The sequence below is a fragment of the Falco rusticolus genome, chromosome 2, assembly GCF_015220075.1.
Source record: "Falco rusticolus isolate bFalRus1 chromosome 2, bFalRus1.pri, whole genome shotgun sequence".
Taxonomy (NCBI): domain Eukaryota; kingdom Metazoa; phylum Chordata; class Aves; order Falconiformes; family Falconidae; genus Falco; species Falco rusticolus.
This window is the reverse complement of record NC_051188.1, coordinates 86,029,548-86,050,676: the sequence shown is the minus strand read 5'-3', so window position 1 is coordinate 86,050,676 and position 21,129 is coordinate 86,029,548. Positions and strand designations below refer to the sequence as shown.

At 39.7% G+C, this 21,129-nt stretch overlaps 1 protein-coding gene across 18 annotated transcripts in view; it reads right to left on the bottom strand.

The window, feature by feature from the left end:
• The window catches only part of DMD (dystrophin), a 1,095,710-nt gene that overhangs the window by 79,665 nt on the left and 994,916 nt on the right, over nt 1-21,129 (bottom strand). For 4 of the 18 annotated variants that reach the window (XM_037376997.1, XM_037376998.1, XM_037376995.1 and 1 more), the window contains exon 1: nt 3,875-3,962. The exons of the other annotated variants lie outside the window; for them this stretch is intronic. In XM_037376997.1, the coding sequence (XP_037232894.1) occupies nt 3,875-3,894 (20 nt within the window). In that variant the 5' untranslated portion in view covers nt 3,895-3,962. Of the gene's footprint in view, nt 1-3,874; nt 3,963-21,129 lie in introns of those variants that run through there. 18 annotated transcript variants of the gene reach the window in all.

Genomic DNA, 21,129 nt, shown 5'->3' with positions numbered 1-21,129 from the left:
GTATCAGTGAATTTATTGTGTATGGTTTAAGATTACAGCATTTACTAATCTTTCTGAAAATACATAATTGTGTTTCCTAAGATCTTGTAAATAAAATTTCCATTGCCAAAGAAACATTGGACTCCAACTGTTACTGGTATTAAAAATACCTGAAAACCCCAAACCACTACTCAGCGTGCTTTTCTTTCATAGTACGATATTAATTCTCTTGGAGATTGTAAGGAATGATTTTATTTGCTTCATCTGCAAGTGACAAAGAATGAACTTGCAGGGTAGGTGCATTACCCCTTTTTCACCCCCTTTCCTTTATAAATAAACTTACTTGCAACTTAAAGATCCCCTTCTTTAGGCTATCAAAGTCAAGTCAGTAGAGACCCTAACTCTTGCCCCTGCCACCTTGCCAGCAGTGACTACCTGTGGGGCAGAGTGCCCTGCAGCCGCCTGCTACGGCCACCCTCAGCAATTCAGCAGCAATCACTCAGCCTTGCACCCTGTACCAGACCCAGCAGCGGACCAGCAAGCCACCAGTACACCTCCACACTCCTGCAAGAACAAGCAAGGGTTTTAAAGGGGACTGAACCTTGGTCGCTGTGATTTCTGCAGAGGTTGAGTGCCTGTACCAAGCCAGGGCAGATTCTGCTGGTACTTTACATGCAGAACACAGGAAGGCTGCAGCTATTTTGCTCCAGCTAAAAGGCATTTGCCTCTCAACTGAACGTTGTCAGCTCAGAAAATTATCAACAATTCCGCACACCAGGGCAGCTCCAGGAAAGGTTAGATTCCATCGAGGCTATTCTTCATAAGCCTCTTTGCCATTTTCAAAGGCCATTTAATTGTGAGCTTTGGGGCTGGACCGGTGGGGGAGGATTTGTGTGTATGCCCTTATTGTGAACACCGTCTGAAGTGAAATGCCAGCTCAGCAGTTTCAGGCAGCCTCAACCACACTTGGGAATGCTGTAGCATCCTTAATAGATCTGCAGCAAAACGTTTGCCAGAGTTTCAAACTCCGGTGAACAAGGCCCTTTACAGTTTGCAAGTCAGAAAGACATGAAAAGTGTAGTGTAAGTCCTCTTTACTAGCAGCAAGCAGGGTGAGAACATGTGCAGAAACAAGTACTAAAGATGCTTTTCCAATGAACCACCAAAATAAAAAGACATCAACGCACACAGCCAGTACTTTTGCAATATTGCTCAGAGGATACATTTTTCAATTTGGCTCTACGTTTAGGTCAACTAAATTGATTACTAGCTTTTAGATCACGGACATTCTGCAACAAATAAAAATACAAGTGGGCTCACATAGCATATTTTCCTCTTTCTCACCTGACTTAAGCTGCAAAGGTAGAAAGGAAATTAAAACCACGCCTGAAAAGGAGAAGAGCAGCAACGGATAATGGTGACACCTAGGCACTGGTGTGACTGGCACGCTAAATACACAGATAATTCAGTGAGATGAAAGCATACTCTTCACTTAATACATCCTTTGGGAACCGCAGGACCACTTAATTAAAGGATGATTATATTATATTAGCAAGGATAATTTTTATGTGGGGAATTCTGTCACACACTATGCCTGCGTGAACTCCTCTGTTCCTGCCAACAGCAAAGATTTGTCTCTCATCGCTGTCAGCAGAGCCAATAACACACAGGATTGAAAACCTGAAATCAAGAGATGATATCCTAGCTGACAGACTAGGTGAATTACAGTTCCCTTGTTATAACTTGATCAGTTTGGACACAATACAGTTATTTTATCTTCCTTCCTTTTATATTACTTCTGAGCAATGCCAGCAGCAGGAGTGGAGAGCAATGCTCCCCCCTCCCCCAAATTCCTGCACAAATCCCCCCACACACACCCCGCCACACAGAAACATTCACAAGCCTTTTAACTGCTTTTGATTGCACTACTCCCCCCCTCCCCCCCCCCCCTTTTTTTAATATATATGTAGGATTCAGTCTCATGTGCATTCACTGCTCAGCTCCACTGCTCAGCTTCAGAGCCTAGAATTTTAGGTTGCAACTGCAACTAAACTCTGACATCCCTCCTAATTGGTGACACCAGAGCCAGTTCTGCAGCGCTTCTCTCCCCTCCCCCTTCATTAGAAAATACAACGTGAACTAGATGTGCATACATGTACATAGAATAAGAAATTCTATCAGGTAGCAATAAATAAATGGTTAACATACATTTATGAAAGAGCAAAAATTAAAGTAGTATTGTCAAAAGCACTGGATCGATCCATTTTCAAACACCACAATTTACAATACTTCTCACCTTTTGGCTTTAAGGTGAATGAAATGTTATTCCAGCCACCTTATGACTGTTGTCAAAAAGCCAAAATAAACATGGCAGAGTTGTGTGGATTTACTAAACTAGCCTAAATGCAATTGAAATTGCATGAATAGACACTACCACTCATTTAAAAAATGTTTTCAATAGCAGATGACAGCGATTGCAAGGAAGACTTAATATTTGTCTTTTCACATCGTTTCATTAATTCCTTAGATAAAACAAGTTACTGCTATGGAAAGTATTCGCAATGTAAAAACGTGGCGCTCCTTTGGGCTTTACAAAGGACTACTGTTTTCATCTGTAAATCTAGAGACTACTGATCTGTGCAGAGATTATTTCTGTTTAAGCCAAGGATCAGTGTCTTTTCAGCAGGAATTTGACTTTAGGGTGTTTTATTGGTTTTCGCAAGATTTATCAGACTGCTGAAAGCAAGCACCGATACATATTACAGTTTCTTGCCGATACTGGAAATTAATAGTAGGAGAAGGGCAAATATCAGCTGCCAAGTACTGAATAGTAACTCTTTTTTTCTCCCCTTGATGTTAAACATTTATTTTGTACGCTCTGTCACGGGCAAAGACTCCTGCTCAGTGGCTAAAGCTGGGTGAGCCTGCCCCACCAGCTGTTACTCTCCACTAAAGTATTTGCTTTTCAAAGCCTATCCTCACCACTTCTGCCAAAGCAATTTCACTGCAGGGTCTTGTCACATCCAGGCTCAAACAGCAATGGCCTCAAACAATCCCTCAGTGCTAAAGGGTCAAAGACCCTACGCATAACCATATGTCTTGTTTCCTCAGCTCCGGACACGCACGCCTGCCAAAACCACTTCTCAGCCCAGCTTCAGCTTAAGGCGAGGACCGGGGATGCTGCTGGTGTCCCGGGCTGCAAGGTGTTTTACAATAGCTCAATATAACCTACCGCGTAACAGCAAGAAATACGGCAGTTAAATAGCCTGGAGGGAATCCCCTCCCGGCCTCTTCTACGTGCTGACTTGAAAGATTATTTCTAAGCGTGAAATTACCGGGAAAAGCAATACACCCCTCAGCACGCCTGTTTCCAGGAGTTCTGATAAAGTTCACGCCTCAGCCGAGTTACAGCACACGCCGTGTGCTCCGCCGGTAACGTTCTACAGCACCGCGCTGCCCCTCCGAACCCGAGCCAGCTCCCGCCCCCGCCGCGTCCCCCGCACCGCCACCACCTCCCGCCTCCACCTCGGGGCTCACCCCGCCGCCCCACGGCCGCACAGGTACCCCCGCGCGTGGCGCGCTCCCGCATCGCCATGTCCTACGTGTTCCAGCCAGGCACAGCCACCCCGAAACCAGGGACTCGGGAGAGGGGAAAGGCGCTGAATTAAACGCCGTTTCAAGAAATCGGGCAGCAAGTGGACCCGTTTAGCGCGATAACCGAGAGGCACAGCCGCTGCCCCCTACGGTGTGTAAAGACGGACGGACGGACAGCCCCGCCACGCCGCTCTCCGCCTTCGCAGGGCGCGGGATCCCTACGGGCGCCCGGCTGGAACACCTGCGGGCCCCCCGCCCGCCCCCGCGGCACCTGCCGCCCCGCGCCCCCGCATCCCCCTCACCCCTTCAGCTGCTCCCTCATGGCGGCGACTGCTCGGCGGCGCCGCGGAGGCAGAAACAGCGCTGCCGCCGGTCCGGCCCCGCCGCCGCGCGCCGCTGCGGCCGCCCCGCCGGGGAGGCGGGAGGGAGGGCGGGGCCGCCGTGCTCCACCGCCCCGCCCCCCCGCCCCCGCCCGCCGGCGGCGGCCCCGCGGGGAGCGCCCCGAGCAGCCGCCCGCCCCCGCCTGCCCGGCCCGGGGCGCCGAGGGCGCCTCGCCCCCCGCCCCCCTGGGCTGCTGCGGCGGCCGGAGGGGCGCTCGGGGTTCCCGGGGACGGCTGCTGGGGGGTTCGTTGCCTTGCTCCGGGCCCGCCGGGAGGCCGGCGGCTCGGTTCGCTCGCTCCCAGCGGACTTGTGGAAAAAAGTCAATCAAATATATACCGAATTCAAATCCGAAGCTGGGACGGATTTGAAACGGGCCTTAACCTGGGTCTTAGCTTTGCAGCTGTTAATTTGAGCGCTTAAAATGCCACGTGGCTGGTTTGTGAGTGAAATCAGGTAATTTAATTTCTGAGGGCTTGCCTCGGCCTCACTGGGAAGGACCAGCCTCTCCCCCGGAATTGTCAGAGCAGAAGAAATAGTTCTGCTCCTGCTGAGTAACTGTCGCAGTGTTTCTTTGTATTAATTCCTACTTAATATTCAGTACACAAAAGCTAACAACCCCCTCTTGGTGTCACAAGCCTTTCAAATCAGTGCAGCGCGGCTCCTCTCATGCAAGTCCTGAATCCGCCTCCTTTATTCAGTAAAGTAATGCTGTGTGGAGAACCCAGTCCTTCACGCAACAGACTAGTTCTTCAAGCTTACAGACTCTCTGCTTTCTTGATAAAACCACCCAAAAATGCACCTTTCAAATGTACAAAAATCTCCCAGTTTTTACACTGGGAAGACGCAGGCCTAGAAGCACAGAAAATCAATCTCACCCATCATTTCTATACCACAGGAATATCCCATAGGTTGCTTTCCCATTACATAGAGGCTAGTAAGCACTGAACTTGGTGGGTTTTATCCCAAGTACCAGGATATTTAGGGCTTCCCTTAGGGTTCCAGGTAGCTGGGTGATCTGATTTTATGAAAAGCTCAACAAGCAGTTCAAGGAAAGCCCACGTGTTTTTTTCTAGAGGCGTTAAAAGTGTAAGATGCTCTAGGTTCAGTCCCTCAAGCCCCGAAATGCAAATATAAAACTTAATGGAATTAAATGTTAAATTCTTGTAGTTTCCAGACAATTGAGATTATTTAAAAAGATCTAATTCCGTTTTCTGTTAGCTTGGATCTACCGCCTCAACATGGAAAGAAAAAGAGGATTAATTTTTGTGTAAACATAAATCACTATGTTAAAACTCATCAGACTCCGTAAGAATTTTCCATGTACTTCAGTGGACCTGGTATTTGAGGAATTGCTGTATCAGACATCTTAGTTTTGAGGTGAATCAACTGGCTGAAGACTGGCAACTACATTGCATTAGCAACCTCACCTTCTCCCACGTTAAGCTAAGCTTTAAGAAGTGAGAACTCTCTTTAAGTCTTTAAAATAGGATATTTAACGTATTACTTGGGGGGAACCTCACAGTCTATTACAAGGAGAGAGCAGCTGCCCATGTCATACCAAGGGACTCAGGGTAGCCGGAACCCTGCTGTTTCACAGCAAAAGTGGTTTGTTTTCCTTCAAGAGGTATGTGGTACTGATACCCCCGATAGACATTCCTTCAATTTTTACTGTTTCTGGAGCTTCCTGGTCTGCCTTAACAGAAGCTTGATGCTGCTATTATCAAGTTGGTCTTCTTTCCCATACAACAGTGCCAAGTAATAGAAATTAAAAACCAGTCTGAATTTCTCATACTTTGCATAATCTTCTTTCTCCTTGAGTTACAAATAAAGCATTGTATTCAATTAGACTCACAGCAGGTGAAACCCCAATTAGTGAATCCATTTTCTTGGCTTTTTTCCCCTACCTTACACCCACACACCACTTTTCTTCTTTTCTTTTTTCTTTTTTTTAACCAATAAAGGGGAACTCTGAGTCATTCCTCAATTGAAAAGCAAATTAACCCTTTGATCTCCCAAATCAAACCATTACCCACTCAAGAACATCCAGGGGAAATCAAGAATGTTGAAGGATTATGGGATTAAGGCCTATTGACTTTATAATTTGATTTTATAAAAAAAATAATTTATTTAATGTAGTTCTGATTGTTGTATCTAAATTCACAAAAGCTTTTAGCTGTTTTGATTAGCCTCAAAATTGTACTTTTGCTGTATAATTTACGGAAGTAATACCACTCTTATTGCAAATTACTTTCAAACTACCCATAATTTATTACAAAAATATGTTTTGTTTGCAGTATAAATGGTTACTGTCTTTGGCATTTGCAACTGAAGCCAATCTTTATGCCATACTTAATTTTAAGCCATTTATTTGATAAAAGACAGTTTTCTCCTGTAGACAATAAAACAGGATTACAAAGTAAGCAGAATCTGAATTCCCTGGGGTGCTTTTCTTATCCAAGGGCTATTCAGTCAATTTGTGCACCTACACAGAGACCTGAATCAGGAGAACAGTGTTTATTTCTCTTATACTGTAGGTTTGTCCTGGACTACAGCTAACCAAGGTATCTGTCTCTTCAACATTTAACAACACCAGGTGCTTAAAGGGAAATCACAACTCCCTAATACACGAGTGGTAATAATTAGAGGCTGTTTTATTACCTCGAAACTCTTTCAGAGCGGGGGAGGGGAAGATGAAGTGACTTTGCAGGCAGTCTGACTACACTGCTTGCTGTCCAAGTGGTTACTGGAATCTGTTCATTTGAGAAACCTGATTTTTCAGTTTTAATACGTTCTTCTCAGAATGTTGTCCCTTTTCTATGGGGAAAGAGCCACAGACATACACACATTAAAAATAATAATATGAACATAAAATAACTGATTCCTAAACAATAATGTTTGAGTATAAATCCCCACAAGTTTTACGTAGGAGATTAGCATTGCTACTCTGTGTTGCAGACAGATATGGAAATCCAAATGCAGAAATGGGTAGGGACTTGCCTAAAACCATTTAGTAGAGCAGGCATTAAATGTACAAGTTTGCTTGTAAGTTTAACACTTTATGAATTAGAAAACTAAAGAGACATTTCTTTAGCTTTACTGTCATTGAAAGTGAAGTTACAACATTTTGGTATTAACTAAGTCTTACTTCCGCAGTTCTGTGAAGCATGTAGTCCTCCTTACAAGTGTGTCTTTACTTAATTTCTCAGTTATCTGGGTAGTGGATTAGCAACCACTTGCCTTGCATGTAAAAAAATGTGGTACACTGTGTTGGGCTGGCTACTCTGTTATGCTGTTTGAGTCTATTTTCTTTTTCTTGGTATAAATAAATAGTAAGAATCACTTGGGATGGCACAATGACACTTTCCTGGATCATCTGTCTTAAATATGCTCCAAGGGCTGACACCTCCAGTATTATTTCTTTTTATTATTATTTGTTGATAGCGCTCTCAGAAGAGCCAAGAAGAGAATACTGTTCCGGATGCTGTTTATTTTTCGTGTTGGGTTCGCCACCACCCCCCCCCACCCCCACCCCTTTTTTTTTTTCCCCTGTTTGCACATTACCACTGGAAGCCCATTAAAATACCGTAAATGCAATGAAGAAAAGTGTTGAAATTCTGCATTCATTTTCCCCAACATTGCACTGCAAATTAAAGACCTACTAAAACATTCATAGCTCTATATGTTTATTATCAATTATTTACACCATGAGAGAGTTGGAGAAGAGCATACCACTTTCTGCCCAGAGGCAAACCCAATTTGTGTCCTATATGAGAGGAGGTGAGCAGGTGCTTCTAACACAGGGCTTGTTCTTCACCCTGTAAGTCAGTCATGTAACTGGCAAGTGCAGCTCACAAGAATTTACTCAGTATGTTTCACTGAGATGTTTTTTGAATAGACAGAGTAGAAAGGGGAATCCTTCTTATTTTCTTTCTTTCTTTTAATAAAACTAATTCTGCAGTAAATATTATAGAGCTTGCAGCAATCCAATGCACACTATGGAAAGTATTGGTACATAGCATGTGTGACAGGGTGATGTCTGTTCCTGCCAAATGCAATGGCACAACCTCTGCATTACTTTGGGCTGTACTTGTTTTTACTACATAAAGACACCTGCTTAAAACTGGAATCATAGTCACCCTATGAGATGAGTATCACAGAGCCTTGGGAACGGTCTGTGTGTGCCATATGTCACACTGCAATGCATGCGGTTGATAAAAGATGAATGAGACGGTGCCTGTCATTTTGGATATATTAAGCATACATATGAATTTCGTCCTGTTGAAATCTTGGAAAGGCTGATTTGGGGAGGCTGCATTTATTTTTTTAAGCTGACAGTGACAATTTAGACACCTTGCAGTAGCAGAGTGTTTGTTCAATCCCTACTGCCAGGCGTGTGACCCTGAAAAGAGGAGCAGAGTGACACTGAGATTAAGTAAAATGATGTGCATCGCTGGATGCAGTGGATAGCACATCCCAGTTCTACCAGCACTATGAGCACTTCAGGTAAACACCTGTAAATGCCAAAAGCTCTTTTCTCCCATACCAAACCACAAGAAATTAAGAAAATTAAGAAAGGAATGACCCCTGCTCTTCCAGGATGGAGATGAACTGGAGTGTGAATAATCCCAAGAATGGGAAGATCAAGAAACAAAATGCTAGATAACTAAAAGTATTTTTAAAACTCTGTAAAAAAGACTTAAAATCTCCCCGCAGGAAACTTATGCTAAGCAAAACTGCTTGCCGATCTTTACAATATACAAGTAAGACTTGAAAAATGGTCATTATACCATGGTAAAATCTTGATTTGAGGAACCTTTATTGGCAAAATGAATGGTTATCATTTCAGGGAGTAAGGCTGAGAAAAAAATTCAGACTAATAAGGTTAAATTAAACAAACCGATGAAGGCAAACTCTATTACTTACTTTTCTTTGTGTGCCCAGTTAGAAATAAATGACTGTTTTGCCTCCTGGGGGATTAAAATAAGCAGGATTTCATAAACTCTCTTGCTCACTGACTCTCTTTTCACCTCCAAATCTTTCTTTCCATGCATAAAATTGTCACAAACACAAAACCTGGTTTCCCAAATGATTAACTTCTCTGCTGTTTCCTATCGATGTATAGATCTCAATAGCAAGAAACTGCATCTTGCAGCCCAGCTTCACACCAGGCCCAGAAAACGTGATACTAGCGTTCCTGGTCCCTAACAAGCAGCCCTCTCTGGTTCCAAAGACTTCCACAGACATTAAAGGAGAAGCATGCCTTCCTTTTTTACTAAGTTACTTCTTGGTTGCATTCCATAACTTTTTATTTTTGTATTTCTTTGCATTTTTGAAACTATCAAGTATTTTTCTATGACTAATATCACACAAACAGAAAAGTTTTTCTTTCATTGAGGAAAGAAGTCATTTTGAAAAAATGTCCCTATGAAAGTATTATCTAGAAGAGAAAATATTCACTTGGGGAAAAAAGCCACGTAGATCATGCTATGAGGCTACATACTGGGATGTTCCCATGATAAGGCTGCCCTTAGGTACTCAAAGAAGAGGGCGATGAAATCTCTTGCATTTTATGACAGCTATATGCAGGCATGTTCCCAATCAGACCACTAGCTAGGCAAACTTTGCACCTCTGAATTTATGCATTCATATTTTAGCAGTGATTGCTTTGCTGTGTTCTCACAGAACTTGTGGGTTTTGTTGCTTTAAAATATACTTTGAACCTGTCATAGCTACCCCTTTTTTTTCTCAACAATTATAATACACTATACATAACATATACATATAATATTTAATTCTAACAAGAGGCCCTGCCTATTTTTATGTACACACTAGGCTTTTCACCATCTTTGCAAACACGTTGAGGTTGCTGACCTTGGCAAATATGATAAGTTTGAGGTCTACTCCCAACCTTTTCCCTAGACTGGGCCACACAGAGCCCTGATGTGAGGAAGGGATGGTTCGCCTTCCTTGGTAAATCGAACTTGCATTGAATTTGTTTCAAAACTGGAGTCTTTAGCTTCTCCCGGTACCCTGATGTAACATGAGCAAAGCTTAGTCTTCCTGCATAGCATGATTACTTTGCCTTCTCTTCCCAATTCTCTTATGTGGGGATCTAACAATAGAGGAAAGTGCAACACTGCACCTCGGGAAGGAACCAGCCTAGAGAGGTTGATGCGAGGAGGGAGCAGCTACACCTAACTAGCCTCACCAGTAATTCCATCCAGGCTAACGCCTCCATTCAATCCAGGTGACATTTCTCATGGTTTATTTGCATAGAAATGCAGCTTCAGGTTTAGGGTTGTACAACTATTCCCAAACCAAGGTAATACTTGGTAACAGCAAGCAAGAAAAGAATTCTGGAAAAGAAAAGTTTCTCATCTGACATTTCTGAAATCAAAACTTTTTATTTCATTTCAAAAAAATATTCTATTAAAAATGTACTTGTGCCCTTTAATGGCAGGTGGCAATAGTCTCATCTTGTCCATGCCAAAGACTGAAAATTAGTGTTTATATATACAGTCGTTTGAAACAGACATAGACAAAGATACCTACATTAACTAGTGCTTCCAAAAATGGATGAATCGGTATCAGCTACCATGGAGCCAGGTCCTAGGGCACAGATATTGTTTTATCCTAATTGAATCTAAATGTATGTTAACACTAAAATAATTCAGTAATGAAGGATACAAAGAAATTGTGAGGTAAAATAAAAATTATTTCTTAGCTAATGTTAGAAAAGGGTTTCATTCAAGTCTCCTGTGGCAAGTCCAAGTATTTACACTTTGACAAATGTTTCACATAATTCCAGACAGCTTCTGCTTCTTCCATTTATGGTTCTTCCTATTAAATAGTCCACCCAGGCTTTTTCATTTTGGCATCTTTGTCTAGCTGCTTCTGTCTCTGGCACAGTAGCTGGCAGTTAATTGAGGAAAGAATCCTGTGGATGCTAGCTGATAGCAACAAAGTGTTGCTAAACTATATTGAACAGTTTTTATGTTTAACTAAGTCTATTAATGGGAATGCATTTAATAGAACTCAGTATTTCTGTATTTCATGTTTGAATTGAGCCAAAGCTCTCACGGCACATCTCAACAAGGCTTGAAATACCTAGTAATTCTACCGACATCCTTTCAATCAGTTCTCTGATCTCTGCTGTTAAACAGAAAATGAAATCTCTTTGTGAAAGGATAAACCTGCAAAATGAAGATTCGCTTTCTAGCAACATAGATGAATTCACTGTGAAAAATTTGGAATGAAAATCAGAGATGCCTTGTCTACCCAAGTTAAAGAGCCTTGACATTTATAGTGTCTATGCACCAAAGGTACACAAATGACTTTTAGCACCTACCATAGCCCATTATTAAATCAAGAACAACGGTGACTGTGTGGAGCTCAAAATCAGCCAAACCCATTTTTTTTTATTTCTGTACTGAGTATTTTTCCACATTGAAATAATCAAACAATTTCCAAATTTGTATTTGGAACTATTTTCTTTGGTTTTGAGAAATTGCTTTCAAATGTGCAATCTAAATCCTGAACGACACACACAGCCCTAAAATATTAAGGATTTAAATGTTGGTTATGGTCCATATGAATATTCTTAGACCCCTGCTGCTACATCTAACTCCCTTGAACACATTTTCAGAAATGTCAACCTACAATTCTACCATATCAACATTTCAGCTTTTTCTAAACTGGTCCAGACTTACCGCTAGGACTAAATAGAGTTTCCATCTTTATCATCTCCCTCACCACATGACACAGAATACCAGATGATTTTAAAAGCTCAAACTACTTAATTCCATGTTATCAGTCATAAGAAACATCACACAGTTCTTGTCACCTTCCTTTCAAGGAAAAAAGTATTAAATTCAACCAAGATTTCTCTGTATCTACACAGTACACTACAAATGCAAAGCATACACAGGATCCGAACCACTTGTTTATTTAATAGTGGTCACAGTTTGGAGTTTTATTCTGGCAAAAAATTCATAGACATAAGATAACGTATTACCCACTGTGTAGAAGATGATTTTCTGAGTGTCCTTAAAGTTAGAAAGATCATCTAAACTCACAACTCCTGTCTCAGAAAACATTACAACTGTTTGAGCATTCATCCCTAATCCCAAAATAACAAAATCAGTCTGTCATATTAAGAAAATATGGTGGTGTTTTAAATTATCATTCTTCTCGTGAGGTCAATAATTTTCCTTCAATTACTATCAACAGCTCTGGCTCCTGGTTGCCAGCTTTAGAACCAACTGTCATTTTGCAAACAATTATCACCACTTCAATTAATGTCTTTACACCGATATGCATCAGCCAAGGGAAAATAAATAATAGAAGAGATCTTCAACCTTATCTTTCAAATAAAAACTGGGTTGAGATATGTGGTATCTAAATACTTCTGTACTTCAGTAATGAAGCTTATTTTTGCTTATGGGCATTATAATTTTTATCAGTATTCGGAAATGAATCTCTTGTTACATTTCCATAGTGGTGTTGCTGCAGTTGTTCTTCATTCTCATTCTTAGAAAGCTACTGTCATTATTTCTCAAATTATTATCCTTCCACCCATGTCCTTCAATTTGTTCTGTTTTTAGGGTAACTAATGGAGCAAATAATTTATTAAGAATAAAAATAATTTTGCAAAGATTTGCAGAAGCTGACAGCCTAAGAATTTTGCCAAATAGAGCCCAAGCAGGGAGTGAAGGATTAGACCCCATCTAATCCACTATTTTTTTCAAACCAGCGTATTTAATACTGAACTGAAACCTTTGGAGAGTTTTATTTTTAGCCGCTTGCCATATCGAGCACTCATTTGGCTTTATTCTAAAAATTACAATTTAGGAATCAAGGAGAAGAAACATATTTCTTGTTTATGAGTAAGGCATTATCAATAAAAGTCTTCCATTTCCCAAACAAATAAATATAATATTTTTTTAACTTCATGCCATATTATTATTATTTTTCTGATAATTTTCATAGTAAACATTACCCTTCACTGAGGCTCGCATTTATTTTAACATTTTAAAAGAGACTGTATACAATGATACGATGAACATGGTCATTTGGTGATGACGGAACACTCTGTTGGGTCATAGATGAAGAAAGTGACTGGTTTTGATAGTTATTCCCATGCCAACATTGTACATGAAGCTTGCCAGCAATTTGCAGAAAATTAGGCCAGTGGGGCTACATCTATGCTGCCATTTAAACAAATTATTTAGTCCGTGAAATAGCCAAGAGGGATCAACTCTACAAATGTGACAATACCTTCGTTATTTGGACCTTCTAGTGGCACATTATCTTACACATGCACTGCTATGTGTGTATGCCCCGAGACTATCCCTTGGTCCAAATTTCACACAGTGACTCTTGTTCTTATTGCCGAGAAGTGAACCACTCTACAGCAGGCTGGGCATGGTACTCCTTTACTTCCCACATAGTGCTGCTGTGGAGCTAAAGCATGATTTTATTTAATTTTTTTAATTATTATTTATTTTTTTTACCTCATTTTAAATTGTCTGACCTATTGTGGGAGTTGTTGCAGCCAAAGCACTGCAAGAACTGTGGTATCTTTTTGAAACTGGTTGGGCCTGTCCCTGCAGAATAAATCTATCACATTAAATGGCGAAAATACCTCCCTACAGCGGGGGAACCAGAAGAGTTCTAGATCAGCTCAAAACCCTGTGATTTAAATGCCATGCAGTAGAATATAGTCACAACTGCTTTGCTGTGCTAGATCCTTAAGCCTTCCTGATGAGCTAACCAAAGAAATCAGCTGGTAATCAAAGTAATTATTTTTAAGCAGTGGATTTGCAATCCAGACACTACCAATGAAGAGCAGCCATATCATAATTACTTTTAAAGTGTGCTGAATGCTCTATATACAGTTTCCAAAGTTTGCAGCAGTCAAAATTTCTAAGAAAAACAACTATTATTTCCATTCAAAAACTTTGTAAGCTGGCACAATGTCTGACAGTTAACTAATCGAAGAAGCACTTCCAGTGCATACCAGCAGAGCAGCTGGCCTCTCACGGCATTTATTCCTTAAAGGTTCATTAGGAACAAAGAAATGTTTTAGGTGGCAATTTCTATAAGAACTGGTAAAAGATAAGACTTAGAAGAATACTCATCTGCTCTCATGGACTCCTCTGCATTCACATACACTGCAGCATCTTGCCAAGTCTTTAAACTGCAAAAGCACAGTGTGCAACGACAATGTTCTAACCCTTTTAGTGCATTGCATGCTACATACGGAGCTAGATTTTACTTCCAAACAAAATTTTGGCTGCATTCCTTAGCGAGTACAGGTTGTTCTCACATTGGCAGACTATCCCATTCTCTCACTTAAAACAATTTAATGGATGTTTAATTTCATGGGTTGGCTTATTCCTAGATGGGCACAGTTTATATAAATCAGTTCCAGCCACCAACTCCAACATTGAAAAAGAGAGTTCTTATTTTCTTAATTTAGAACATTATGCTGAAATTATATTTTTCTCTACATCCTCTTTTTCTGTAATTTGCAATTAAGAGAATAATTTAAAATACCCTTTACAGAACAGTTTAAGTGTCCGTTCTATAGTCTCCTCTTTCTAACTGAACATTTAATAAAGTGTTAAGCCTGACATTACAGACTTTGGTGAGAAATCTAGCATTGGATTTCAGTGCCTTCAAGATAAACCTTGTTGGGAAAAAAACCCTATTCATAAGCAATGCAGCACTATTCTATGCTATCATCCTTACTCATTGTGCAAATATTATTGGTTTCAATAATGCCTTCTTTACAGATACAGTTTGGTCTGATCCTCCCTGCCTTTAAACAATCAGACTGAACACGGGTAAGTACAGGGAATTTGAATAGTAATATGGGTACTAAATTACTAAAAATACTACAGCACCAACCTTAGATTGTTGTATATATGTAAGAGCAGATTTGAGATTGCTATTTTCAAGGAACTCTTCAAGTTTATTACATTGGCAATATAAATTTTTGATCTTTAATGGAGCATAAAGGCAGAATGGAACTTTAGAGTGAGGAGTACATATAGAAACAAGGACAACTTCAAGCCTAACTGCATTTTGCATCAGCCAATATCTTAACCTGAAAGGATCATCTGGTCAGTCTCTTATGTGGTGTAAAGTAAAAAAAAAAAAAATAAGAATAGCTACATCTTTTGCAGTCGTGGGAATAAGACAAAGGTGGATAGGGAAGTGGTGGGTATACAGTACAATAACTTCCAGCTGGTGTATCATCTGTCTGCTGATAGGTATGTTTAAATAAATAAATGATCAAGTATAGTCTAATTAAAAAAAAATAATCAACAAAGTCAGGATGAGTTTTTGGAAATAAAATATGACTTTGCAACACAAGTTATATGAAAGCAGCAAGATGATTAAAATGCAGAATCTTATTTATTATACATTAGGTAGATCAAAGCTTCTCAGTGATAACAAGTCACTGATTGGGGGCTGCCACCTGTTTGGTCTCACTTGCAATGGGAATCTCTTAGGTAAACTGTGTTAAATGTTGTCAGTACATATTACACTTATGAACAGTTTACATTAAAAAAAATAAAATTAAAAATTATTCTTATTTTCCTGGAGAGTTTTACTCATTATTCACCAGCACATACATTACTTAGTAAATACAAAAAGGAAATCCTGTGTAATTCAAGAAGGTTTCAGAAACAACAAAAAAATTGCAGGTAAATGCTGTTACTTGAGGCACATCACATACTTCTTTGAGATAGTGGCGACAAGACCTAAAAGGTATGAAATTAGCTGTGGCTTTGGACAGTGGTGATGTTTGAAGCAGGCTAGGCTCAGAGAGGACATATTGTGGCAAGCAAATTATCCAGGAAAAAAAATATCTAGAAAGCAGGGCAGGAGGCAGTTTTCTAGATTTTTGTTGTTGTTGTTTGTCCTTTTGTCTAACTTCACAAAGAAGAGGAAATCTATGACTTAAGGGAATTGCGTAGGTGTAAATGTCTAATAATTATTGGGAGGATCTAATAAAGAGAGAATTGAGGAAAGCTGAAAATCTGCAAGATACATCAAGACAAGGCAAGGCAGTGATAACCTTTGACGGTGTCCTTGAAACTTGGTACAGAACTGGTGAAACTAAGGAGCAGAACTTCAGTCTGGAGATGTCTGAGCAATACTGGGCTCTCAGGGCTTTAAATGACTATTTGTGACATAACGGAAAGAAAAAGGAGGAGTGAGTAAGAGTCAGATCTGTTTAAAGTCAGCAGAAATTTAATTTGGGTTTATAAAACTGGGGAAAAAAAAGTTGATAAGTACTTTAAAAGCCATGTGCACTGAAGGAAAATTGTTTGGGAGGTCTCTGGTTGTTATAAGTGTATGCCATTGACCTAAACCAACATCGGGACCATCACAGGAGAAAGGAGTCCCACTGGCTGGCTCTATCCAAACCGAAGATGACTATTTTCCACAATGTGGCATACCCACACAGGCGAGTTTGATAAAAGATTCACACTGACAGACTCTTTTCCACTCCTTATTTATAGAATAGTGAACAAATGCCCCAGAGCAAAGCAGTGCTGAGGGTTTTGCGCTCCGCTTTCTTAAAAGAAAACTGTAGAAATACAGATTTGCATTTTGCCAGCAGCAAATGTTTATTCCACAATACTTTGGGCACTGATGTGAAAAAACATGATACATGAGAGGAAATGCTGAAAGCCAGAATTTGATCCCTTTTATGCTGCTAAAAATAAGAAGTAAATTTGCTGAAATCAATGAGCGTATCTCTCAACCCTTGCAAGTTGCTTTCAGTGCAGAACTTAAATTTGATTTCCAAACTTCTGACAGTATGTCAGATGGGACCCTAAACTGCACCCAGCACAACGGAGTTATCTGTAGGTTCTTTTGCTCAGGATTGTTACAGTGCGATGAAATACTTATTTCTCCCTCAAACTGGAAACAGGAGAAGAAATAATAGCATATGAAAGCAAGTAGTAATATGTAATGACCATATTAAAGTTTTCATTGCTTTTGTGCCATAGCACAGATAGAATAGTGGAAAAGCAGATGAATGAGGAATGTGCAGGAGAAAACTCTGGCCAAACACTGCCTACAATTGAACAGTCTGCTAAATGTTTTGAATTGTTTGGTAAAATTACCGCAGCACTAAAAGAATAAGTACCTCTGTTAACAGGCAGTAATTAAAAGACCAAATAAGGTGAGTGCACCTATGGTCAAAAAGATAATTTCTTGGTGTGTTTTGTTTATGCTTCTAGGGATGGTTTATGTCAAAATAGCTCAGTTCAGAAGCCTGAAACATAAACCAGTATTTGGAAATGGTGATGAGCTCATCAGTAAGAGACCTTTGGAACTCACAACTTTTTTAACCTCTGATTTTCATTTGATACTTAAAGTAAACTGAACTATAGAGGTAAAATATGCTTTTCAGCAACTGGGTCCTAGTGGCTAAAATGCTCTTACTGGCAGAAATCTGGAAGTAATCTCCTTCTAAACACAAGTAAAATTTCAAGATGCCTTTATTCCAGATTACTTGCAATAAAAGTTTATAGATGGAGAAATAAAAATGTGATTGAGGTTTAGTAGTTCTAACTCTTGGTTTTTATTTTTTGTTCCTGTAATCATGGACATTTCCAGCTACAAAATACATAGTCTGTTTACACTCAGGAAAACAACTGCAAACCACTTATTTCTACTCCCCAGTGTTTCTATAGGTTGAAGCTGGGCATGATTTTGAAGAATAATATACAAAACCAAGTTGAGGATATTTCATTTGCTTACTTCTGCTTCCACAGTTAATTCTTTAGAGGGGAAATATGCAACTAATATAGCATATCTGAAATCCATACTCACAGAGATGCTTCTCCATCTGTATTTCTAGAACAAATGCAGAAACATTAACCAAGAACAGCTTCAGTAGCTTTTTCAAGGACACCCACAAGTAGAAAGTATGCATACATATATTTTGGGAAACAGCGTTTACCCATTTTGGATAAATAAGAAACTGGCAATTTCCTCTTATTTGCCACAACAGTGCTCAAGGGTCTGTCCCTGAATGAATGGAGTCTGGAATGGAAAATAGTAATCTGTCACTGATCCTTCCCAGAAATGGCTTCTCTGCCTGTCATTATTACAATAAACAAGGCTATAAACCCCTTGCAATTTAGGTAAATCTTTGTAATGATGTTATAGTTCAGTGCTTGTAAAGTGCTAATAATCTGGAGAGATCTCCAAAGTTCATTTTAAAAAAGGTAGGTTACTTATTTGATGATGAGAAGATTCAGCATTGCAAGAAACTGGTATTGAACTTAGATTTACAAACAAGCTCGCTTAGACAGAATGCTAAACATGAAACCTTTTAGCAAAATGAAGACTGGATTCTGGATTCAGTGAAAAGTATTCAGTTTTTACAATGTTCCACTTCACCACTGAATTTATCCATGAAGATCAAATGGCAAAATTCTGCAAAATATTACAGTTCAGTAAGTGTCTTCACTTCAGTAGACAATGGAAGTCTAAAAGAGAGAAAATGACCTGCTTTAACAGGCTGAATCTCCTAGAAAGCATCTGACAAGCAGCAAAAAAGGGAAAAAGTAGAGTGAATCAGCACAGGGAAAGATTAACTTGACCTAGCAAAAAGGTGCTTCTGTAAAAGAAAGAAAATAAGTGGTTGAGCAAATAAACATACATATACATATTTCAGAACCCCAAAGATACAGCAATTCCCTTCTGTGTTAAGGTCCTCCAAGTGCCAAGCACCAAATATCAAGCCACCGTGGATAGTTTCTAGTTAAGCAGAGGGCGATTTTCCTCAGGTATATATATATTCACCATTTTTAAGGGTTTTCCGATTCTCCAGGTCTCACTAGGTGAAAAATTAATATTACAAGGGGCACTATATGAAAATGTGCCCCGTTAATTAAAATACAGGAATATCTTTCATGGAATGGATTATACCCCCAGCATTTACAATGCACTAAGGTGTATTTACTCCTTAAAGACCCTTCTCTGCAAAAATCTGCAAAATGAAGTATTTTAAGAAGATGAAAAGGAAAGAAGGAACCTTCCTGTGCCAAATTAAAACCCAGTGACATAATGATAGAGAACATTTAGTTACTTCTGATCTGTGCTTGTTACTGAACAAGCCAGGATATATCAAATTAAAACAGTAGTCCTTCTACTGACCTCACCCTGCTCGTTATTTACTTTCTTTAATGTCTTTCACCTTGCTTTTCTTTTCTTAACCCCCTCTGTCTGCACACAAAATATGTTTTTCCAGAGGACAACTATTACTTCTGCTGTATTGATTGCATGCTTTTGCTTGAACAAGACATGTGCAAACAGGATGCCTCAGGGTGCATTTAGGAGATATGGTGCTAACTGTTTCTTGAACTGCAAAGTATTGCTGCAACATGCTCCCAGAAAATTACGTCCTCTTTAAACTTTCAGAGAAAAAGTAGCCAGCATCACCTCTTCCAATAAATGACATGAGTATATTCATAATCTACCTTGGTTTCCCTTATGGGGAGCACCTTTTCTTCCCTCCCTAATTCTAAACTCTGCAAGACAAGATGATACTTGAATAGCGTTTCACTACAGATGATGTATGCACTTATATTTCAATTCCTGAGAGGGGGGGAAAAAAAGAATACATAAATAGCATCATTTAAACACCAAAACCAGCACTGAGCAGATGCACACTCCACTTAATGGGGGATTGACCACGTTTCACCATGCATGCATCTTTTACAGATTCTCAGCAGAATCCGTTACTTGGTACAGATTCTTGAGTAGAAGTGACAGACTTCATATAAAACTGTACTGTTGAGCAGCAGGCTGGCAAAAAATAAATGTCACTCAGGAGGTTAGACATACACAGCTATAGAGACTGTGAAATTTAGCCCCTGTCCTGAAAAAGAAATACCACAAAAATCTGTGAAATTGTAGAACAGCAACAGCCAAATGAATATAATAATTTTACCTGAAATATATGCATTTGAGCCTTTTCTATTTATGAATGACAAGTAAAGAAAAATCTTTTTTTGGAAACAAAAGCACAACAAAACATTTGCTGTTGCCCTGAATACTAATGATGGAAGACTGTTGCTATGGTGATGCTAGTTTTAATGCTCTTGCCTGTGGACTTCATATGAACTGCCCGTTTTAACTTTTGCAAATGTCATTTACAAAATGAAAACCCATTAATGACTGGCGAGGGCACAATGTTCCACTTTAATTAGAATAATAAGGAATGCTGATGCACAAAGTACAGGTTTGTGAATTGCTACAAAGCCCATGCTGTCAAAATTAATTACCACTGATGAGGATTTTGTTCTGATTTTTTTTTTTCCCCCAAAGGAAGCTTTAGAATAATACCACCATAGCCTGACTTGGAGTTGAAAGCAGGCTCTCATTTTTAGTACCAAGGTGGAATAAAGGAAGTTTCCAAAACCAGCAGTATAGAAGAAGGTACAGCAGAGCTTAGAACTGTGTTTGAGCCATGCTACATGAGCACCAGTTCAAGTAATAGGGTAATGCAAATGTCAACATGGCTGTGAAAAATAAAACATTTTTCAGAGAAAAATCTGCTCAGAAAACCAGTTAGGATTTGGAAAATAGTTTGCCTTTTTGAAGAATTTTGAAATACAAGTTGAGAACAAGAAGTTGAGTGGGTTCTAAGACATGACTCTGGTTTGGCTGGTGGGGTATTGCTGACTTGTTAATTGCCAAGTTCTGGGCCATGTAGATGATGTTTAAAAAAAAAACAAACCAGAACAGATAGTAGTGGTAAACTTTTGTAATGCACCAGGCCCTTGCAAATCATGAGTACACATTTCTCATGAGAAGGAGAAAAAGTTGCAACTACCATTTCTAATTTTGAAGAAATGTCTGAGCATATAAAGTAGGTACTATATTGCTAAAGGCATTTCAGTAGTACTGACTGCAATAAGGAAAGAACACTGCAGTGAAAAGCATCACAGGCAGCTGTTGAGAGTACATTATTCAGACTAATTGTTATTATTAAATATCTCCATTGTAGTACTGTTCAGAGGACCTAATTTAGAGTTGAGACCCATTGTGTTGCATGCTGTATTCACAGAAAGGAAACTTGCCTTCTCTTGTGAAGAGCTGAGCTGGTAAAGAACTTTATTTGTCTTTATGCTACGTC